Source organism: Pleurodeles waltl, chromosome 5 (genome assembly GCF_031143425.1).
Source record: "Pleurodeles waltl isolate 20211129_DDA chromosome 5, aPleWal1.hap1.20221129, whole genome shotgun sequence".
Classification (NCBI taxonomy): domain Eukaryota; kingdom Metazoa; phylum Chordata; class Amphibia; order Caudata; family Salamandridae; genus Pleurodeles; species Pleurodeles waltl.
Genome location: NC_090444.1, coordinates 1,811,424,961 through 1,811,448,389, shown reverse-complemented (window position 1 = coordinate 1,811,448,389; position 23,429 = coordinate 1,811,424,961). Strand labels below are relative to the sequence as shown.

The window sequence follows — 23,429 nt, the reverse complement described above, 5'->3', positions numbered from 1 at the left end:
CGTGAAGGGCAGATGAGGGGCAGAAGGAAGACCATATTACCCTATGTATGTGTATGTGTTATTTGTATCCTGCAGACCTATCTAAAAAAGATAGAGGAACACCGTACAAGGCCAAATACCAGCAAACAGTTGCACATCATGAATCAGTATCTATTTGTAAAGCCCAAACACCTCCTTACAGAATGAGCCCTCTATGGTCTACAAGTCTTTTATCCTCATGATATTTGGGATAATGTTGGTATAATCTTAGCTCTCTAAGCAAGCTTTAGGGGTTGTATCAACAGACGCTGATAATAAAGCAGTTAAGCATTCACAGAATAGTCTCTACTAGTAACTCCCCCTCCCCCCCATTCAGTCTCCATCAAGACTAGCATAGATACCCACATAGAGGGGCTACCCAGAGAAAGAAAGGAAACTATGTTCTTTCTGCATTCTGCATTGCTAACAATCACAGACCAAAGTCACTCCAAAATGTTCCTTTCTTTGATGTTGTCTGCTTGTTTTTTAGACCTATTGTGACATCATTCACCAAATGGACTGTTTAACTAGGTTGAGAAGTTTAGCTTTTCCCCCTTAATGACAAACATTTATTTTTTCCTGAATACTCCTCAATCTCTCAAGGCTATGATGTGTGTCAATTTAACTATGCAAACAATCACCCCATCTCCTCTGCATATGCATAATACAATGAAAGCAGCACAATACCCCCCCGTGGATGAATGTTTACTACTTTTCATGAACACAGTGATACATCCTGTTCAGATTTTGGTTGAAACACATGTTAAACTGCTACCAAATGAATGTACCTTATTCCACCTGCTTTTCAAGGTTGGTTTTACATATAAGAGTTGGCACATTTGTTGCCATGACTTTGTCTTATTGCTAATTTAGTGTCTACTAGCTCCATAATTGTATCCAAAATATATGACAGGATTAATTATTAGATCCTATGAAACCTCCCGACATCGAACTATAGGTAAGAGAGGTACACTGTCAAGCCAGATTGCAGCATCAAAATAACATGGAGGCAACAACGAGAAGTGGTGGACTTCAGTCGGTCATTATTTCTGCTCCAGCTCTGTAGAAGCTGAGAAAGGGAAAGAGCTAACTTTCTCTTTCATAACGAAAGCATGGAGATGCAGTGCGAATCATCTCTGAAACTTGCTGTTTACTGCTGTAGCTGGTCAGCATAGTGCTTAGAAATAGCAAAGGTGTTAGAAATATAGAACTCAATCATGTTTGTGTATTGCTTGCTGTCCCAGTTTTCCATGACATGTTTCATTGCATTGTTTTTTATATTCTGTTTAGTTACAAGTCACAGTTTATGCTTATAGATTAGGTTTTTAGAATATTTGAAAACACATACTAAACATTTTAAAATACATTTTCTGTTTCTTAGTGCCGTCCCCGAGTGTGTTATTTATTAACAAAAGAGGATTTAGAGTTCCACTGTGTCCAAGAACTCATCTTGTGGAACTGCTCATTACCAGGAAAACACTTTCTACACAGTACTGCCTAGCGGGTTGTGTGTGGGTTGCAATGCAACTGAATTTGTAATTCCTATTGTCACATTGACTAAGTTCTTGCACTGGAGATTAGAAATTCGACCCTTGAAACTCTTGAGGGAGGGTGGGAGTATTCCCAGAGAACATATCACTACTTACCTACTATTAACTATAAAAGCAACTTACCCTGCATTCACACCATGCCTGCCGGTGACTCTCCTAGTATTTGCATTACTCATAAGAACATGAATCAAAGTCATTGTACAGGGAAATTGTTTAGCACTTACAAATGAATTAGGGATTTTGAAGGACTTCATTTTGATCCCCACAGTTTACCTGCCAACAGAGTTAAAACTGCTCTTTGATGATTAAGAGTGCAGTTTCCTTCCAATTTCTCTATATAACTTGCTGCACTATTCTATAAATCTAGTCTGACCGACATACTTATGGTACATATATAGTACATGTGAACAAATGAAACCAGAGCAAATTATTTCAAGGTTAAAACTAAAAAGAGTGCTGTAGAGCCAATACATACTACAAATGTGAAAATAAAAGCAAGATTTTAGATTTACTTAAAAGTGCATGAAGTAAAAAGTTAACAGTTGATTGTTGTCCCCGCATCCATGCATTCTGTGCAGCATAGTAACAACGCATTAGAAATAGCTAGATAAAATAAATAAGAGAGGGTGAGACCAGTCTGGAATAGGGGAAGCAAGAGAATTGAAATCTAAAATGTTTTTATCACAATGGATCCTTAAGACTGTAGCAGGGGTAGTGCAACAGATCACACAGGCCAGGGTCGTTCCCGGTCAATCCGTTTGGTTACCCTTCTGAACGTCTGTCACAGCTGCAAAGATTTTTACCCAACAAAACTAGAAGACTGACTTCCTTACTTGATGACATGTTCTAGAAGCTGAAGTCCAAAATGCCTCATTACAGGAGATTCTCTTTTGTCAGCTAGCTTCAACCCACAGGGGATACAGAATGGGCACTCCTCTTTAAATCCCTCGCACATCTAAACAGAAGAAAAAAAAAAAAAAAAGGTTACAGGAATGGAAACAGTCTAAAAGCAGAATTCATGAACAAAGACGTACAACTGAAGTCCTGTGCTTCAGGTTTACATCTAACTGACCATCTGTGCTCCAGATGTCACATGATTAAAGGCATTCAAGGATGCTGCAGGCTCCCCCATTCAATTGAAAGTACAGGTTACCTCTTTCAAACCTTTGGGTACTCACTAAAGAAGAATACAAGTTCGTTTTGTATCAACTCCACCTGCAACTAGATGTTCTTTGTGTTTACTTGATATTTGCTGCACTATCAGAGATGTTGAACAAAGGCCACATTAATAGAAATCCAAGGAAACATATGCTAGAAACAAGGCTTTGTGTAACTCCATAGTAGCAAACAGCAAATCATGGTAAATATAAACGATGAAAAGCAAAAAGCTTCATTATCTCCAAGATAAACCATCACTGTGTATTTCCTAGAGTGCATGAATGAAGAATGCTAGTGATTCATCCATATGTGTTATGGTCTACTGATGGCAAGCAGAAAGGCAATTGAAGTTCCAGTTGAATGGCAAAAACACTTGGTGAATGAGCCAGATTTTAGAATAGTTAGTGGAAATTGTAAGGACTGACTTTAGTCTCTTGGGCAAGCTGAGATGATGTTGTGGTTTACCGAGGTCTTCCGAAGCTCTCTTGGCCTCCTACTAAACAGGGAAGAAATAATGTATAGCAGTAGACCATGCTACTTCTGCATTGACATAAATGGAACTGTGTGTACTATGGTAAATCTAAACGTCCACAACATATCTTCTGTGTGCTCTGTGAGATGGGTTACTGTAAGGAAATGCCTCCTTGGCATGGTTGCCCCCTGACTTTTTGCCTTTGCTGATGCTATGTTTACAATTGAAAGTGTGCTGAGGCCTGCTAACCAGGCCCCAGCACCAGTGTTCTTTCCCTAACCTGTACTTTTGTATCCACAATTGGCAGACCCTGGCATCCAGATAAGTCCCTTGTAACTGGTACTTCTAGTACCAAGGGCCCTGATGCCAAGGAAGGTCTCTAAGGGCTGCAGCATGTCTTATGCCACCCTGGAGACCTCTCACTCAGCACAGACACACTGCTTGCCAGCTTGTGTGTGCTAGTGAGGACAAAACGAGTAAGTCGACATGGCACTCCCCTCAGGGTGCCATGCCAGCCTCTCACTGCCTATGCAGTATAGGTAAGACACCCCTCTAGCAGGCCTTACAGCCCTAAGGCAGGGTGCACTATACCATAGGTGAGGGTACCAGTGCATGAGCATGGTACCCCTACAGTGTCTAAACAAAACCTTAGACATTGTAAGTGCAGGGTAGCCATAAGAGTATATGGTCTGGGAGTCTGTCAAACACGAACTCCACAGCACCATAATGGCTACACTGAAAACTGGGAAGTTTGGTATCAAACTTCTCAGCACAATAAATGCACACTGATGCCAGTGTACATTTTATTGTAAAATACACCCCAGAGGGCACCTTAGAGGTGCCCCCTGAAACTTAACCGACTATCTGTGTAGGCTGACTAGTTTTAGCAGCCTGCCACAAACCGAGACATGTTGCTGGCCCCATGGGGAGAGTGCCTTTGTCACTCTGAGGCCAGTAACAAAGCCTGCACTGGGTGGAGATGCTAACACCTCCCCCAGGCAGGAATTGTCACACCTGGCGGTGAGCCTCAAAGGCTCACCTCCTTTGTGCCAACCCAGCAGGACACTCCAGCTAGTGGAGTTGCCCGCCCCCTCCGGCCAGGCCCCACTTTTGGCGGCAAGGCCGGAGAAAATAATGAGAATAACAAGGAGGAGTCACTGGCCAGTCAGGACAGCCCCTAAGGTGTCCTGAGCTGAGGTGACTCTAACTTTTAGAAATCCTCCATCTTGCAGATGGAGGATTCCCCCAATAGGGTTAGGATTGTGACCCCCTCCCCTTGGGAGGAGGCACAAAGAGGGTGTACCCACCCTCAGGGCTAGTAGCCATTGGCTACTAACCCCCCAGACCTAAACACGCCCTTAAACTTAGTATTTAAGGGCTACCCTGAACCCTAGAAAATTAGATTCCTGCAACTACAAGAAGAAGGACTGCCCAGCTGAAAACCCCTGCAGCGGAAGACCAGAAGACGACAACTGCCTTGGCTCCAGAAACTCACCGGCCTGTCTCCTGCCTTCCAAAGATCCTGCTCCAGCGACGCCTTCCAAAGGGACCAGCGACCTCGACATCCTCTGAGGACTGCCCCTGCTTCGAAAAGACAAGAAACTCCCGAGGACAGCGGACCTGCTCCAAGAAAAGCTGCAACTTTGTTTCCAGCAGCTTTAAAGAACCCTGCAAGCTCCCCGCAAGAAGTGTGAGACTTGCAACACTGCACCCGGCGACCCCGACTCGGCTGGTGGAGATCCGACACCTCAGGCGGGACCCCAGGACTACTCTGATACTGTGAGTACCAAAACCTGTCCCCCCTAAGCCCCCACAGCGCCGCCTGCAGAGGGAATCCCGAGGCTTCCCCTGACCGCGACTCTTTGAACCTAAAGTCCCGACGCCTGGGAGAGACCCTGCACCCGCAGCCCCCAGGACCTGACGGACCGGACTTTCACTGGAGAAGTGACCCCCAGGAGTCCCTCTCCCTTGCCCAAGTGGAGGTTTCCCCGAGGAATCCCCCCCCCTTGCCTGCCTGCAGCGCTGAAGAGATCCCGAGATCTCTCATAGACTAACATTGCGAACCCGACGCTTGTTTCTACACTGCACCCGGCCGCCCCCGTGCCGCTGAGGGTGAAATTTCTGTGTGGACTTGTGTCCCCCCCGGTGCCCTACAAAACCCCCCTGGTCTGCCCTCCGAAGACGCGGGTACTTACCTGCAAGCAGACCGGAACCGGGGCACCCCCTTCTCTCCATTCTAGCCTATGCGTTTTGGGCACCACTTTGAACTCTGCACCTGACCGGCCCTGAGCTGCTGGTGTGGTGACTTTGGGGTTGCTCTGAACCCCCAACGGTGGGCTACCTTGGACCAAGAACTAAGCCCTGTAAGTGTCTTACTTACCTGGTTAACCTAACAAATACTTACCTCCCCTAGGAACTGTGAAAATTGCACTGTGTCCACTTTTAAAACAGCTATTTGTGAATAACTTGAAAAGTATACATGCAATTTTGATGATTTGAAGTTCCTAAAGTACTTACCTGCAATACCTTTCGAATGAGATATTACATGTAGAATTTGAACCTGTGGTTCTTAAAATAAACTAAGAAAAGATATTTTTCTATATAAAAACCTATTGGCTGGATTTGTCTCTGAGTGTGTGTACCTCATTTATTGTCTATGTGTATGTACAACAAATGCTTAACACTACTCCTTGGATAAGCCTACTGCTCGACCACACTACCACAAAATAGAGCATTAGTATTATCTCTTTTTGCCACTATCTTACCTCTAAGGGGAACCCTTGGACTCTGTGCATACTATTCCTTACTTTGAAATAGTGCATACAGAGCCAACTTCCTACAGTTACCATCCAAACAGATTCAATCCACATTCTCCGAAAAAGCAGTAGGAGCACCAAGGTACACCTGTATGCTGTAGATTTACTGAAAATGCAGTATCCTACCTCTTATATCAGCAAGATTGTTAGGCATGTATGTAGGTAAGTATGTATGCAATTGATATGAATGCACATGTATGCAATGGGGGTAGGCATATAAAAAAGAAATTCAGATTTACTTGTAAATAGCAAAAAGAATTGCCACAGGAGAGTCTAACTTTAAAGAGTAAGGGCACAGGTTTACAGACATCTTGAGGAGCCAATGAGGAAGAGGGCTAATGTGTTCGCTACTGTATTTTGCAACACAGGATTGAAAAAAGCTCCTAGTAGCACATTAGGGGGACACATAGCTTTCGAATTCCGCTAGCAGGATTGTGCACAAGGTAAATGTGCAATCACAATAAATCTACTGCAAATGTTGCAGGGAACAGAAAAGTCCTTCTCTAAACAATAGAACACGAACAGCACAAAAGTGACAATTAAGTATAAATAAAATCTGTTAGTTTTCAAAAATAAAACCAAAAGGAACACGTTAGTTGTGGGCCTTGCACACAAATGCTAAATAAATCAAGCGCCCATCCCCATGCAGTGCAACGAAATAGACATGGGTACCAGGAAGCAAGGCCAGCAATGCTAACAGTGTCACAGTCTGATCACAAAAGAAGAGACTGCTAATCCCCATTGTATTACTGGATAAAGAATATAATTCAACTCATTTTTTCCTCTCCCTGCACTGCCCTGAATAACTTCAGCTTTTGAAGTCTTACATCAATGCAGTAGGAAGCCCAGAAGTGCCACCGTCCGAGACAGATCACAGCACAAAGTGCATTAAACAAGCAGCAACAAACCTATTTTTTTTATTTTTGATCTGCAGATTACAATAGCAGTGTATCCAAGCACAATACACATTAAAGAAGGCACCAATTGTTTCCAAAATGTAATATGGCACCTTTCAAATAAAATGAAATCAGTTATTACAGTGGTTCTCAACCTGTGGCGGGGGACCCCTGGGGGTCCACGACTGCTTAGAAAATTAAATATTGTGATAAGATTGATAAAGTGTACAGAAATAAAAAAGCAAAATGTATAAATTTATATATGAAGGTGTTCTGTAATGGTACACATTATTTAGTATCTGTAGAGTGATTTGTGGGAGCACCACAAGTGCAGACAGAGTATAGCAGGGAAGAGCGGGCTCCATTGAACTTGGAAACGCTCCAACCATTCCAATGTAATTAAGATGATTTTGTGTATGTTTGTGAATTAAATTAAATATTTAATCATTTCTGCATTTGTTTGATAAATAATGTTTGTATTTTTTGTGGGTTGTTTTGGGGTTCAAATCTTCGGAAAGTCTCCACTAACGACTCATTGGGGGGGTCCCAAATTCCAATAATGATGCAGTAGGGGGCTCCAGTAATTATTAATTGGGGGTCCTCAGAAATCAAAAGGTTATGTCCCACAGAGTTAGTCTACGTCTGCTTTAGCAAAACAAACAGCAGAAAGCCCCTATTCCAGTTCTCGGGGCAACTAGCAAACAAAAGTTTTCTTTCCATGCCAGAGGAATAGTTGTGTTCCGAACACAACATTCTGGCTGAATTTCCTTACTGCACTTAAATCGCATGGTTAGCAGTGTGCGTTTTTCCACACATTTATTGATTTCAACGAGTAATGCTGTCCCCGCCAACAGAACCACAGTACGAAGAAGCGAATGGCTTTCAAACTTACAAGTACACTTCTTGTATGGTAAGATGCACAATGAGTAGTGGGATTGAACATGCCAGCCTAGGCTGTACCGCCAAACAACTAATTAGACAAAGCACTTAATATATGCTGAACACAGACACTGCACTGGAGACAAGCTGGAGCTCTAGGAGCACCAGAGTGAATTACCAACATTTACTAGAGGCCACTTTCCAACATTAGCGGCTGGGGCTTGAAGACTGGTAAGACAAAAAAATGGATGGCATTAGTCAATAGTACGTTGCAGCAGCAGGGACCAAGTAACTGAAACAAGCAAAACCACATGCCTTAGGGGAGGCGGGCAGGGCTCAGTTGGACAGGGCAAAAGTTGTGGGCTGGGAGCGTGACGTAACTATTCAACATTTATGAGAGGTAGGATTTGCTTAGGGCTGTACCCCTGTGGTGCGGGGGACGGCTCCAAGTTGTCCTCTGCACTGGTCCTCTGTGCAGAGGAAGGCTCCAGGCCGTCCTCGCACCCCAGGCAGGAAATCCCTCTGGTGTGAACAACATCATTATTTCCTTTTTTCCATTTAAGCCTCAGGAGCTGGGAGAAAACTTTCCCCAGCAACCCGAACCATGCAGTTTTTTTAACAATGTAACGACGAGCGGCACGCATGGTGCGCAGCCGTCATTACATTAACAGTGCAATGACCTTATTGGCATGGTTAAGTTTTCACAGCATCGGTGGTCAGGGGCATAGCTGAGAAACCTCCCTCCCCCCCCCCCCCCAAAAGCCCCAATTCAGAGAGGGGAAGTGTCATCAGTAAGGGGAGAATCTCCCCTTTCCAATAGTACCATTACCCTGTGGATCCCTGCTTGGGGATCGCTGCAGGAGTTATCCCCATAGCAGGGAATTTACCCACTAGACCCTAGGGACTATTTTTTGATATTTTTTTTTGGGGGGGGGGGGGTGAGCTTGGAGTGGCCCCCCTTGCAATGGCCTAATGCTCTACCATACTCCTATGCCCAAAGTCTTTCTAACCCCCAATCTGTCCCCAGTGGTAAGGGGTGAAAGGAAGGGGGGGGGTTCAGAAAGCCCACTAGAAACCAGGGATTTTTTAAAATGAAAAACAGGTGGGGGAGGCCCTTCTCAGGGATGGGTCATAACCCCAGGCCATTCAACCCCCAGCAGTTTTTTGTGCCCTCTGTCAAGGAGGTGTATTCCTCCGATCGGTCACCACGAGGGGCAGAAAGTCCACTAGACTACCAAGGATTATAATGGTGGGTGGGCAGGCCCCTCTCGGCAACGGGCTAGTGCTCCCTCTTCCTTCACCAGGCCCAAGTCTTGGTCCTACTTTTATGCCAAATGGTTGCACTTTTCGGCCTCTGGTTAGCGGTCACCTGGGGAACCTACCAAACTCAGATATTTCTGAAAACTAGACATCCCGGTGAGTCTATGAAGGCATGCCTCTTGTGGATCCCACAATGTTTTCTTACCTACAATGTCCTGCAAACCAGAGACTTTGGCTAAAATTGCATATTGTCCTTGCATTTCTGTTATGTAAACGTCTGGAATCAGCAGGACTCCACAAAATTCCTACCACCCAACATTCCCCACACTTGCCCCAATATAAATGCTACCCCCACTTGTGTGACTTGTAATTGCAAGCGTCAGTGCATAGGCTGTCCCTGGCGAGACTGAAAAATGCCTTCAATTCTTCCCACTTCATTGTGGGTTCTGAACCTTAAGGCATGAAAAGTTGTGAATTCATATTGAGTGATTGTACATACATGCTGCGGCAATTTCAGTAGCCCAGCAGTTCCCAACCTGTGGTCCACAGACACCCAGGAGGTCCACAGGCATCTTAAGGCTTGGGCCAGCAAGAGAGCACTTCTCCAGCTGGGGCCTCTCAACAGAAACTTATAGGTACTTTTATATTTAGTTACTTCATTTGTGCATCAGTTTTAAAAGAACTACAAAGTTCTTTGTATATAGAGCAGTTTTCAGGCAAGAATAAAAGTGTCAAGATAACTCTGGTGACTAATGTACCTGCTGGAAAGAGATGGGGAGTAGGGCAGATGGTTAGTATGCCTGCTGCAAAGAATCACTATCATGCATATCAAAGAACAGTTTTTTGTGTGCATAACAGTGGGTTACTGCTTTTGTCACAGAGATTATTTTGTTACTGTGCAGTTCCTAAATTACAATCGTAATCTAGTGTAGTGATCTATGGACTACCAAAGACCTGCATGCAAACTGCATTGTACAAGTGAGAGTTATTTTCTTTCTCAGGCTTTCATTATAATGATGCTACTAAAATGGTATGTTTGGGTAGAAATAAATTCTTATTATTAAAGTCAACGCTAACCACTGTGCTATGTTCTGAATTCGGAGTTTGTTCTTCTCCAGACCAAGCACTTTTAGGAAATGCCTACCATTGTGGATGACGTGAATTCTACACCTTATAGTCCCCTGTGCAACATTTTCCATACAATGATTTACAAAGACAGGATTCATTATCTCTGTACTGTGTGGTGTAAAGTGCTCAGACACCTTACACTGGTATGAGAGGTGCTATTAAACAAATGAAATAGATGTGACAGAGGGGCTATGGAGAGATAAGAGGCACTTAAGGTTTTACTTCATTTCCCCCATTTCATATTTATGTGAAAAAGCTTTATCAAATATTATGTAACTAAAAAAATACAGAAATCACTTGGTAAATGTAGAATCTGACCAGAGGATTCAACTTTCCAAAATAAATCCAAACATTGAAAAGTTATAGGCTGAGATGCTTTAAAATTTCTATCCGCCTCACTTTCTCAATTAATGAATGCCACATGAGGCTCAAGTGCATCACATGCAGTTCAACATGCATATGCAGAGCTTGGAGGCCGTCACAAGCGGCAACAGTTACCAATAAATTTGTCTTTTGAAAGCTTCATGATAAGCTTACCATTCTAAGTAAAAAATGGCTTTGTAGCATATGCTTCGTCTTGTTTAAATTAATTAGTGCTTGATCCTTTCTCCACAGAGAGGAAGGAAATAATGCCAGACATGCCTTGATGAATTACCAAACTGTGAAGAAGAGTGCCATGCAAACCAACAAATGGTGAGCAACAGGCAGGCTCCAAGCCCTTTACTAAACACACGAGTGTCTCCCATGCGGGAAGCATGCCCTAGCAAATGAGCTCGCAGGCTGGAACCTAAAAATGGCCTTTTTAGGTTGAGCCTAGACAGTGTGCATGCGCTGTCTTGCAAGGGCTGTTGTATGGAGTATAGGACTTTGCTCCCACTTTCCGCTTACAATAGGTTAAAGGAAGTGTCGCTCATTTTGCTGCCTCCTAACTGGTTTGGCAGCTGATACGTCACTCCCTGAACTTGGCTGAGGAGCTCCGGCCAAGTACAGTTTAATTACACCTGGAATGTTTTTCTGTTGTTTGGACAGACTATTCTTTTGGTTTCCTACCTCTCCTGTTTGTCAGCAAGCACTCGTGTTAACGCATGCAGTTCGTTTTCCGCTTTTGCCATTCACTTGGTCCTTACTGTACATAATCAGTAATAACAATTAGTTGTGTTGTCTGTGTGTGTGTGTTTTGTACATTTATTTGTTGCTTTATATAGCAAGAAATCGACCCAAGAATGAATCCTCAACGGCAGCTCTCCCGGCACAGCGGGAGAGCCGATACTACAAAAATCACTGCACTCTGGGAAATGCACCCTATAATGCTTTGCAGGCATTCCTTTTACAGCACATTTTTGGCCATAACTTAGCCTGTGGTGGTCCTAGGGCAATGGATCTACCACCAAAACATTCAGAACAATGAGCTCTTTCTGTCCAGAGCACCATGTGGATCACACTAGATTGGAGGGGGCCCACAAATCATAACCTCTTCCATCATTCAATGTATATTTAAACTCTCTTATAGCTGGAAAGTTTTGTTTTCACAGCTGAGAGGACTTTGTGTTATTAGGGCCTTGTCTGTAATAATATTCCGATAGCCTTACTCAGCCTGCAAATGTGTAATGCACTATGCTCTCCAAGGGCTGAAGGATGATAATTGCCCCAAGACACTACTAACTCAGCAGGCTCCAGAGGTTTTGCACCTTCTGCTAATGCACAAACGCAGTTTATTTATGATTGTGCTTTTCGCTCCACAGGGACATCTAGCCACAGCCAGTGGTACTGCACCTTCTGCTGTTGACTCTACAGGGACATCTAGTAATGACCTGCGACACTGCACCCCTGTGCCACGGACTCCACAGTTAAATGATATTTAAAAGGCCTGCTACGCCTGAAAATGTGTAATACACTATACCCTTAAGGGGCTGATTATATGGTTACACTGCAATATTCTTTATCATTCTTTTTATTTGATTATGCCCTCTAGGGGCTGAATATATGTTTACATGACCATGTTTCTTCCAAATGCTATTTTCACTGTGGTGCTCTGTAAGGGCTGTTCAGGCCATTACAGTCTAAGGTCAAGTGTATGAAGGAATGCACAAACAGTTTATTTCTGATAAAGGTGTAACGTGCTGCACGGCTCAATATTTATAAGGTCCCAAATGCAAGGTTGGCATTATCATTTATAACGCCAACAGCTCTAACTCTCGCTAGTGCGAGACCTCTTGAATTGCAAATGTTTGTTTTGCCAGTTGCTCTAAAGATCTTGGCAACTATAGTTAAGACATTACATCAATGACATGAATAAATAAAAAAACGAATTAAAAGATTCAAAGCGGATGGTAGGGTTAAACAGTAATGCATGTTCAAAGTCACTATACTGTGCGATGTGTTTCTGGGTGCAAAATATTCTTAGTGTGCCGGTATTGCCAGCAGCCCAAGTGTCTCCAGATTAAAATTCCATTATGGGTTTACTTCATAGTGATTGATGCTACCAACGTATAGGTAAACATCTGCTCTATTTCACTGCTCCAAACAAATGGTCTAACTTCACAAAGTATTTAATGCTGCACTCACTGTACACTCCTCCAACAAGTCCCTTAAAATCAATGCACTTCTTTTTTTTGTCCGTCATTCCAAACATGTTCTTTCGACATTATGCTGCTGCTTATTTGGGAGATCATTACAGACCCTACAATACGATTCCATAATAACACTTGAGATGCCATTTAACTCTGAAAAATATGCTCAATTATCACACTTTTTGTCTGTTAAATCTTTCCCATACATGTATTGTATTCAATTGTTTTTCCCCATTTCATCTCTCACTGGTTCACTTTACAGCAAAACAAAGGCGAGAAACACAGGCAGTAAGGCTAACATGAGCAGCTAAACACGATTATTCAATAACCCTAGATTTGGTGGCAGATTAGAGGAATTCCACCAAGACTTGAACAAAATTTCACATGGATTGAAGTGCAACAATAAGCCTTCTAAGTCGCTGCCACCTCTTTCCATGAAATAAGATGAACTAAACTTAAGAGTATTGTTCTTTCACTTTTTACTTCATTACAAAGTGAAGACTTGCAAACATGATTTAGTTTCACTTGAGAACTCAACGTGTCTGAAGCTGTGCCAGAAAAACAACGGAATACAGATTGTAAAAGGATGTTTTTAGGGAGAAGAATCTAATACAGCCAATACAACCATGGCTTTACTAATGTATTTTCCATAAACTCACCATATATATTATAGTGCCCTTCATGCAATACTGAAACAAGCATTGGCAAAGTCAATAGATTTGGAGTTGTTTGCCAGTGTCTTGGCTTTGTCTTTTTTAATGTCTTTGTAAAGCTTTTTTACAAAACAATTTTTTTAAATGGCTGCAGTCAACACTCACACACGTGGATGCACAGTTGGCCGTCTTTGAATGCTTTTGCATTAATGTTTTACAGAAGTATTCGAATATGGCAGATCCTTCATGCATGCTCCCAGACTGACAAATCATTCTGCAATAAAGTTTTAGAAAAACATTCAAAGATGGCCATCTCTGTGGGTAGCTGCAAAGGTCTTCTCCAAGTTGAAAATGAGTAAGATAGATATATATATATATATAAATAAATGTATGCACCATTTTCACCAGTCAAGCTTCACTAATATACTAGTGATACACAACTCTACTTCAAAGTCTCCTCCGCTTCAAACATCCAATTCCTCAAATGCTGCTTGCACATATCCAGACCTCAAAGTTCAGTGCCTACCTGAAGCGCAACCCAACCAAGACAGAAACCTTTTAATTTGCCAATAACAAGCAACAAGACACGTTACAAGCCTCGCTCAATGACATGAAGCTTGAATCAAACCCCAACTTTCTCTAAATGCCAGGTCATTTGGATTTACCTTGGACACCAACCTTACCCTGAAGGACACTGCAGCAACAACAACAAAGGCAGTCTTGTACCAGCTCTCTTATGAAGAAAGTCAAACCAGATGTTCCAGAAAGCGAGGCGGTAATGCCCTACTCCGTGGTCTACAGGCTCTACACTGGCATTCCTAAGTTGCATCGTACACACCACAACGCGCTTCATCGACTCATCCAGTGCCTGAAGAATATGATCACTTCACCCATCCTGACAGAACTCCACTGGCTCCCGTTGCTGGCTCAGAACATCTTCAAAACCAGGTGTATCTTTACAAAGACATATCAACCAGCATCCCTGCTTATTTGCAAACAAGCACACTATCTCTGGTGGTTCTCTGTACACCCACAGCTGGGACACTGTTGGACCGAGGGCTAAAACGTGTACAAAAATATATAAAACACGACAGCAGGTCTTTTCCAGCTTTGCATTGAGGATGTGGAACAACATGCCTGTATCCTCCAGGACTGTCTTAAAGCTGCTTCCATTCAGGAAGGAGCTGAAGACTCACTTCTTTAAATAACACTCCATCCCAATGCATTAACCACTCACAACCCATATTAATGGAGGCTGGAAAGGAGTAAGAAGGGCAGCATGCAAGGATATAGTTTACATATATGCTATTTAATAAAGAATTAAGACTCTTTTCCTTCTTCCCCGTTGCCCGATCTTTCTTTGGTTAAGCATTGTTGAGTTTAAAATTTCACCCATCAAAATAAAACAAACAGAGGTCTGTATCAGTGTCAAGGAATATGTTAAGTAATGGTTGCCACTGTTAGGATTCAAAAAGAGCTACTGCTTATGGTTATCGCAAGGAATCAGATGTGAACATGCTATGAAAAGAAAGTGCATTAGCTTCATACCACTGGTTGTACTGGTTGTATAATATGGCCTGTTATATTTGGATTTTAGAGGCGAGGAGAGTTTCAGCAAACTAGCTGCTCATGGTGAATGCTTCTAAAGCCAACTGATTGAACTACTTGGGTTTTTATGTTTTTTTTTTTTTTTATTATTTTTTTAATACCGAAAGAAATTCATGCTCAATGTATCTTCTAGTGTCTGCCACAGCAAGACATTTTTGAAAATGGTATTAAAAAATATAAATTACACTTGCTGCACAGTATAGTTCTGAACCAATGCTTTTGTTAAAACAATTACACATGTTCAGGTCTGGTTTGACAGCACAGCTGTACACAAAATCTACAGTTATCAACTCTTTAAAACATACAGAGTGGGGACTAACTTTAGCCAGAGACACCATGGCTATGTGGTGGATCCTTCCACTTCCTGTGCTTGCAGTGAATAGGGGAATATTTTACATCTTAAAAGTACCCGGACTCATCACAAATAGATTTTCTTGGTGCATAGATGCAGTGTACAGAGAAAGCAATTTTTTTTTTTTTTTGCTGGGCCAAGATTTTTTTAATGCTTTAGTCAGGACTCAAAAAGCAAGCCAGATAGATTTGCTTTTTTAATGAGTTCCAAAATATTTTATGTATAAGTCCATATAATGTTATATTTGTTGAAAGCAATTGACAATGAAACATTTGAAAAGCATACACTAAGACTGTTATAGGATCATCAATACACACGTACTAATGAACTTGGTGCCATGCTAGGTCTTGATGAACTGAAAAAAGAAGACAAGCCGAATTGCTGCTCGAGGGCAAAACATTTCAACAAAACAACAATAAACACAGGGTGCTGTGACAATAAGTCAAGAGCCACTATGTTGCAATATCTTTAGAAGTGGTCTAGCAGACAGCTTCTTTAGGTAGTTTGGAATTAATCTAGTTATATAGAGAGATAAAAGAGATGAATTACTTTAAATAAAGCCACTAGAAATCCTGAAGTCAATAGGGGTCATCCAGTGACTGGATGCCTATTGTTTAGCCAACGCCTTCTCGGCACAATGCAATTGTTTAGATCTTGTTCCACACACAGGGAATGGAATGGTGTATTTTGCCATTGAGACAAAAAAAAAAAAAAACACCCCCGACGTGTGATGCTGCATACCTATGTAAGGGATTTAGAAGCTTTCCACGCCCACTGTCTTTTAACATGATGTGTGTATTTATATTTATTTATTGAGGGTTTTAATATTTTGTCTCTGCCGCAATATAGTCAGAAGTTCAAAACTACATTTTGACCTTCCACCGGCATGTAATGAAGTCACTGGTGGGATTTTGCAAATCATTCCCAAATGAGGCAACTGTGGTTGGGATTAGCTTCATTAGGATACCAGTGCTGCAAGAAAATGAAATTCCTATTGCCCTAAACCCGGGGCAAGCAATCTGTGTATTTTGTCCACAGAACAAGTAGATGCCATCCTTTACAGCACAAATCATCTGGATGACAGTTTACAGTTCTGCAGTATGGTTGCAGGAAGCTGGATTTTCAGCTGGTGTGGCAAGACTTGCATGTCTCTATCTACAGAATTACACAGTGGTAGCCACCACCGAGTAGTTATACCTAAGATCACTTTTTCATGGGAAGAGTGTTTTCTCCCCCCCCCTTTTGCTAATAACTTTGGCACCGTTTGACGAATCTTCACAAAACATCCCAAAAAAACAAGTTCATCCACCTCAGTTCTTTCCTGGAAAGTTTTGAGGTCCTCTGTCAAACGGAAGCCAAGGAAAGGGGGTGGGGACAAACTCTGTTTTCCCTACAGGAACATTAGATAAAGCTACAGCAATAATGGCTTAACAAAATGACACCACATTTTGGCAGAAAGCCAGATGTTTATTTACCCAGAGAGCATGCTTTTAGTGATGAAGTGTAAATCTGATCAATATTTTTTGAGGAACTGAGGTTCGACATTTAGAGATATCTGCTGTGACTGTACTTCCGTGGGACTGTCAGATCAAAAGATAACATCTGATTGGCTTTCGTCAACAAAGATATTTGGCAGCAGCCATTTTAGGACTCTGGTCCCGTGTCCTGGGGTGGGGAGAGAAAAAAGAAAACTACATATGGATGGGGGCAGGTTAGAGATACCTTGACGCCCTAGGCCAGGGGTCTTCAAACTGGGGGGGGGGAACCTCAAATGATTACTTAGGGAGGGAGGGCTAGGGGGCAGAAACATTATGCTGATGACAGGGCTTTGTTTTAAGCAGGAAAAAATGAAAAGCAGTAAACCCCCTCTGTAATCGGCCATAATTAACATGTTTTGTCATTTACATCCAAGCTGGGAGTATGTGTCAAAAGGGATGGGATGTCAAATACTCTTTAAACCCCCACCCCGAATAATCACACTGTGGATACTTTTATATTAGTATAGCCTGCCTGCGACAAGAACAGTGTTTTTAGCATAATGTATTCGATTTTTTTTTTTTTCCAGTAACAGAACCTAACTGCTTAATGTTTAAATAGGTCTAGAAATATTTAAACATTACCAATTTATTAGAATAATTGGGAAACATTTGGCGGGGGGCAAAAGAACTGTTTTGAAATATCAATATTGTGAAATTTGCCTGTTATTAACTGTTTTTTTTTTTTACTTCCTCTCCCGCGCTCCCAAGGATGGACCAATGTCTGTTAATAATCTTTTTAACCTAGTTAGAAAACGGTGTGAAAGTAGATACACACGTCAGGTGTGATTGTTTATTTTAGGTAAGTAGCCAACAGAGGTTCCCTATGGTTATTCCAAGCCCGCTTACTAGCAGAGTTAACAATTTGTCATGGATAGTGTTGATTGAGTAACTTCACGGTAAGATCATCAGCTTGACTCTCAAAAGCTGCAGCTACGTCTAAGTCTCAGAAATTGACCTAGGGTACGTTGTCCCACAGCACCTGTGGGTGATGGCTCTCATATAGGAGCAAGCTATTCCGGTCTGTTCTCTTCTGGAAGGTTCTATTAACCAAAGTGCCTTGATCAATAGGTCTAAAAAGGAGATTTATTTGGCAGAAACAGTTGCTGTAAATTTCAGGTAGGGGTCCAGGCTATATATCGAATTGATAAAGCTCCTATATATACCCCAGCCATACGATCAAAACGTCGCAATATAGTGGTGCTATGATGTTAAGTGCAAAAGGATTGCCACTATTGAGGATGAACCGTTGTTCAAAATGGAACATGTAGAGACAAGCCAAACTAGGTGCAAAGGTACTTCCCATAGATTTGCCACACGTTTGATGGTATAATTGATTTTGAAACTAGAATAAGTTCTCCATTAGAGCCAAGGTCACACAATCCATGATAAATTGAACTAGGGTGAGTGAAGACCATACGTTGGCTGAAAGCATCTCCTCCACAACCCTCAAACTAGCTTCTTGAGGTATATTTGTGTATAGAGCCTCGACATCAAGACAACTCGTCCAGCCTCATTGATGGAGTTCATTAGGTTCAAAACCTCTTTGGTATCTTTTAGGAATGTAGGGGTCGCTTTCGCAACTGGTTCTAGAAAAAGGTCACAGAAAACAGAGAGATGTTCCAGGATCGAGACTATTCCAGAAACAATGGGTCGACCCGGGGGTTGTACCCCCTTGTGAATCTTAGGAAGGCAATAAAAATAGGGTATGCGAGGTCGATGGATATCGAGGAATTCAGCCTCTTTGTGTATTATCCACTCATTAGCCTCGGCTTCCTGAATCATAGTGCATATTATTTTCTGTGGTCTCTCTGTGGGATCCTGTGAAATGGGATCATAATGGGATATAATCGCTATGAAGGCGTAAACATTCCTGTTTGTAAACCTCTGAATCCAAAATGACGATGGCGCTCCCTTTATCAGCTGGTTTGTTAACAAGGCTACGGTCCTTGGCTAAGGTATTCAGAGTATCTTCCTCCCTAGAAGAGGTGTTCATGTATGGGCGATTGGGGGGTAGTTTACCCACATCGTTTAGAACTGCTTTCTCAAAAGTAAGACGCTCACAAGGAATTGCGTTAGCTGGAGGTGTAGATGTAGATTGATTCCTCAGCTCTGTATCACTCGGTGAGGTTTGTGTAGGTTTATCTTGAAAAATGAAATGTTGTTGGATCTTCCTAAAGAATTGAGATAGTTCACAATTCAGATGTAAGAGATTATTTTTAGGGGTGGGTACAAAGCCCAAGCCTTTATTAAGGACTTGCTCTTCATTTGCAGTGAGGGGCCTCTGTGACAGGTTGACCACTAAGTTGTTTTGTTCTGGTTCTTGCCCCAGCTCCTGGTAACCACCTGTGGTTCCTCCTTGGCCTAGTGGATATGTTGCGCTCTTCCTCTGTGACCCAGCCTCTTCCTCTGCCCCCGCCTAAAAAAGAAGCAAATGGCGTGGTTGGAAGAAGGGGTAGTAAGGTTGCCATATCAGAGGCTGGTGGAGTTGGAAAGGGGTAGATTGTAGTATGGTTGTAGCACACCATTATCCGCAATCCAGCCATCCGATGAAGAGCTACTAGTATAGGCTCTTGATTTCCTGTAGGTGGTCCCAGCTTCATCTGAGGAGCGAGATTGGGTGTCTTCTTGATAGTCATTGATAGTTATTTCCTTGGTCACTCCCTTTATTTTTAACTTTGACCTAGACCCTATAGGGACAATAAACTCATTTGCTTTAGGGCCTAAAGTCAATTTTTACACACTATCTCCAGTCCTTCACCTTCTTCACACGCAGGATTGAGTCTACTCCTACGTTCGACAACAGCACTCAGCAAAAGATTTCCAGCAAAGAGCACTCGAGGGGCCCGTCGGGCACTGCAGCGCTGGCGCGACGAGGAGCAGACCCAGTGATGAAGCATGACACCCACTGGGGTGTGCGAGGGCTCCTGCTTCTACTGATGGATGTGCCCAGTTGGCCTGTGGTAATTACCAGGGCACCACTGAGTTCCCTCAGAACAGTGTACCATTTGTTTTGCATTGGTCTAACCCGGAGACAAGTTCTAGTAGGGAGGTAATTTTAGATTGTCTTAATTTAGATAGAGGCCTTTCTATTCCTTGGTTGATATTTGTATGTAGGTCCTTTAATAAACTTAATTTGCCAGATTTATTCTCCACACTGGCCACTTTAATCAAGTCTGATAGGAAATTGGTGAAATATTGTTTTTCAGACCATTGTCTTGCCCAACGATTAGACTCAATATACAGTAAAAGCTCTTTTGAAGATTATTTTGCATCCCTACCATCAGTGGAGCCGGCTTTCTACACAACCATAAAAGTAATGAGGTGGATGAGATTGCTCCTCTTCCGCTTTAGGGCAGAAACTAAAGAGGCTTATATGTTTTCCAGACGCCACTAGTCACTGGGAAGATAGTCTGTCTGCCTTTCCTTGTGATGGGGCATTTGCGTAATCATTGCTTTTTTTTTTTTTTTTACAGGCCCTATTTTATACTTTTTCTAAAAAAACCATCCTAAAATCTTTAGCGTTTAAGAAGTGTAAGAATACGTTATTTTATTTGCAGCTCTTAGACAGCCCTAAAGTGTGCCAGAGCAATTATTATTATTTTTTTTAAATCGGTAATATATAGTAGGAAAACAATGGATGGTTGATGTATTGGAAGTGTTGGTTTTTAACTAGCATTTATGAAGGAGGGTCTCATGAACTAAAGGGTTTGAAGTGTATGTTTCTGCCGTATCTATACCCGACTTATAATTCACGTTTCATTACGTGAAGTGCACTTTAATGTCAGAAGAGTATTTTTTTTATTTTTTTTTACAGATACCTAGGTCAGAGTTCGATTTATCTATCTCTGCTGTGGATGTTTGCATTTCTTATATGGTTTTTAAGAAATCGAATAGAGATTGATTCGAACTAATGAACTTGAAGTAATTAGCAATTGATTGCTAAACAATTCTCGTAGTATTTTTAAGAGTGGCATTTTCTCCATTCTTCATTTCAGTGTCTAAATGTTTATATCCTCGAATCGCAGAAATGCAGGCAACAGACTTCCACTGTCAGGGGACGCTGCATCCACCCACCATTTTGTGCTATGTTAAATAAAAGGCCCTTAAAAATTGATCCCACTGGTCACAGCAACCATATTCACACTAAGTTATTTTGCTATATCAAGTTTGCTATACAACCCCTATGTACACACATGGTATGTCAGCGCAAGGGTCGGTTTGTCAAATCCTAATGGAGCTTTGCACCTGCGTGTCGGTAGGCTTCGCTCCTCTGTGCCGAAATAAAAAAAGGCTCTGCCCAGAACTAGAATTTAAAATCGGTATGCTGCCTCCACCGCTTATGTCAACAACTCACAATATGGCCCCATGTCGCCAAAGAGGGAACACTCGGTGTGCAATGCTGAATCACAAACAATCCTGTGGGCAGACCGTAGTGGACACGTCAGATTAGAATGTTGCCCAAGCCAAAAGAAAAATCGAGATACATAGTTTGCATCTCATCAAGCACTCAGAGAAGGGGTGTGACTTGCAGGGCAAAACGCCCTCTCAAAAGATGACATGCATAATACAGGACACGCAGGTGTTGCTTTTAACACAACCAGTTCAAGTTGCGTAAATAGCACCAATAAAAATATATAAAAGGGAAATGCCCAGCACGCTTTAGTGTGAAAGACAGATCTGCACCCAGGGAGGTGAAAAGCCTAGTGAGGCGACTGAGTGAGAATCAACCCGCAGTGAAATGTACTAAATCCTCCCATCCGTGTGATGATTGGGCAGATTTAGCTAAATATAGGAGTCTGGACTCCCTATGAATCTGAACACATAGGTCCACCCCGGAGAGGTACATGGAAGGGTCTCACTATCCAGAGTGGGGTAAAAAGACGAGTCTTCTCAGACCGTGAAAGACGTACAGCCCAGTGAGACACAAGGGTAGCTCTTTTCTCTCATGCGCTGTGAACGGGTGGCTTACGTTCAGTTTAAGTTCAAATGGATGGGTCTGATCCCCCCCGTGAGATGGACGGTTGGTACAACCCCCAGTGAATTGAATGAAGAACGTGGTTCTATTGAGGGGTGATACCTCGTGGTGAAAATAACTTTATTCGCATCGCCTGTGAAGAGGAAACCTGATAGATTTGAACATCCTGCGAGGTGACTTATGCCTCGATGTCACCTCACAGTGTTGACAACAGATGGGTCTTTGTCTCAGGCAATGACGCAAACGTCTGCTGAAAATGCTTGTCTCTCCTCTTCATGCAATGTGCGGAAGAGAGTTATTAAGCTTGTCACAGAGATAGGGCCTGACGCCCCACGCCCGGTTAGAACGCCGGTGACCCATCCCTGACACAAACTGCCCCTCGCCCGACACCCCAGATTTCGGGGTGATAATGTTCCACCGGGGCGCGCGCTGAATGCGTGAGCGTGCCCGTCAGTGACGCACCGGGGCAGCGGCTCGAGCTCGCCATGCCTCGACTGCAGCGTCTCACCTGCAGGGCCTCGCTCCGATGCTGGTGGCTAGAATTCGGGTTCATGATGACATTCACCGCCCTCACAAGCTTCCTGCAGTGGATTCTCACTTGCTCTTCCGTTGTAGGTGCAAGGGACGACATCTTGACAGCTGGTTACGATGGCACCGGCAGCCCAGGAGGTACAGACACCGCCAGGTTACAAGTCCAACAAGGGAGCCCTGTGCGAAAGTGAGGCGTGGAGCGCAGAAAGGGGCGGGACAAGGAAAAATCTTTTGCCGTAGCCCAGTGCGCTTGCGTTTGAAGGAGACACATTGTCGCCGCGCATGCGCTTTACAAAGCGTGAACGTTAGTCAGAAAAGCTTCAAGAGTCAGGTGAGAGGCATTCCACTAATACGGTGTTGCAGCAGACATGCCCATCCCTGTATAATTAAAACTTACTTTGAATGACTGTAAAAAATGAAGCAGGGTAAGAGGGGCTAACGTTTGTTAAGTAAAACTAGAGGAATCTGTAGAGAGCCATCCGGGCTCTCCAATACAATGTATCCTGTTCTGCGCGTCCGGGCGGAGAGCAGAACAGAGATGTTTAAAATAAAGAAAAGGAACTGCGTGAAGTCAGTTCCGGCATGAGACCCAAACTGTGTGGAGTCCCTGTCTGTCCCGGCGCCGTACCCCACAGGCCTACCTTTTCCACATTGGCGACGAGATTGGGATCTCACACACCCCGCGTCGCACTGCTCGGCCCGTACAAGGTCTCCGGCTCCAACAGTGAGGAGTCCGACCGCACGCTGCAAAGAGAAGGCACACGTGGACCGCACAACGAAGGTGAGCCCTGCATCTAATCAGGGGGGCGGCCCGCGGAGATCTGCGGTGCCGCTAGGTCTGCGGGCACGTGACGCCTAGCCTCGGGCAAGTCGGCAGCCCGTTTGGAAGGGAGACGCGGCCAGTGCTCTGTAGAGCGTGCCCCTGGAAAAAAAAAAAAGAGCAAGAAACAGCAGAAGCCACGTGGGACACAGTGCGCCGCAGGCCGCGCCCGTTTCCGAGCCCACGGAGGAGACGGCCGTGCACG

The 23,429-nt window shown here is 43.2% G+C and overlaps 1 protein-coding gene across 1 annotated transcript in view; it reads right to left on the bottom strand.

Annotated features, from left to right (window-relative positions):
• The window catches only part of LOC138296834 (exportin-5-like), a 723,294-nt gene extending 700,669 nt beyond the window's left edge, over window positions 1-22,625 (bottom strand). The window contains exons 1-2 of the mRNA XM_069236301.1: window positions 22,382-22,625; window positions 2,402-2,523 (exon numbers count right to left, since the gene is read on the bottom strand). Coding sequence (XP_069092402.1) covers window positions 2,402-2,523; window positions 22,382-22,504 — 245 coding nt within the window. The 5' untranslated portion in view covers window positions 22,505-22,625. The remainder of the gene's footprint in view (window positions 1-2,401; window positions 2,524-22,381) is intronic.
• Window positions 22,626-23,429: the final 804 nt, after the last annotated feature.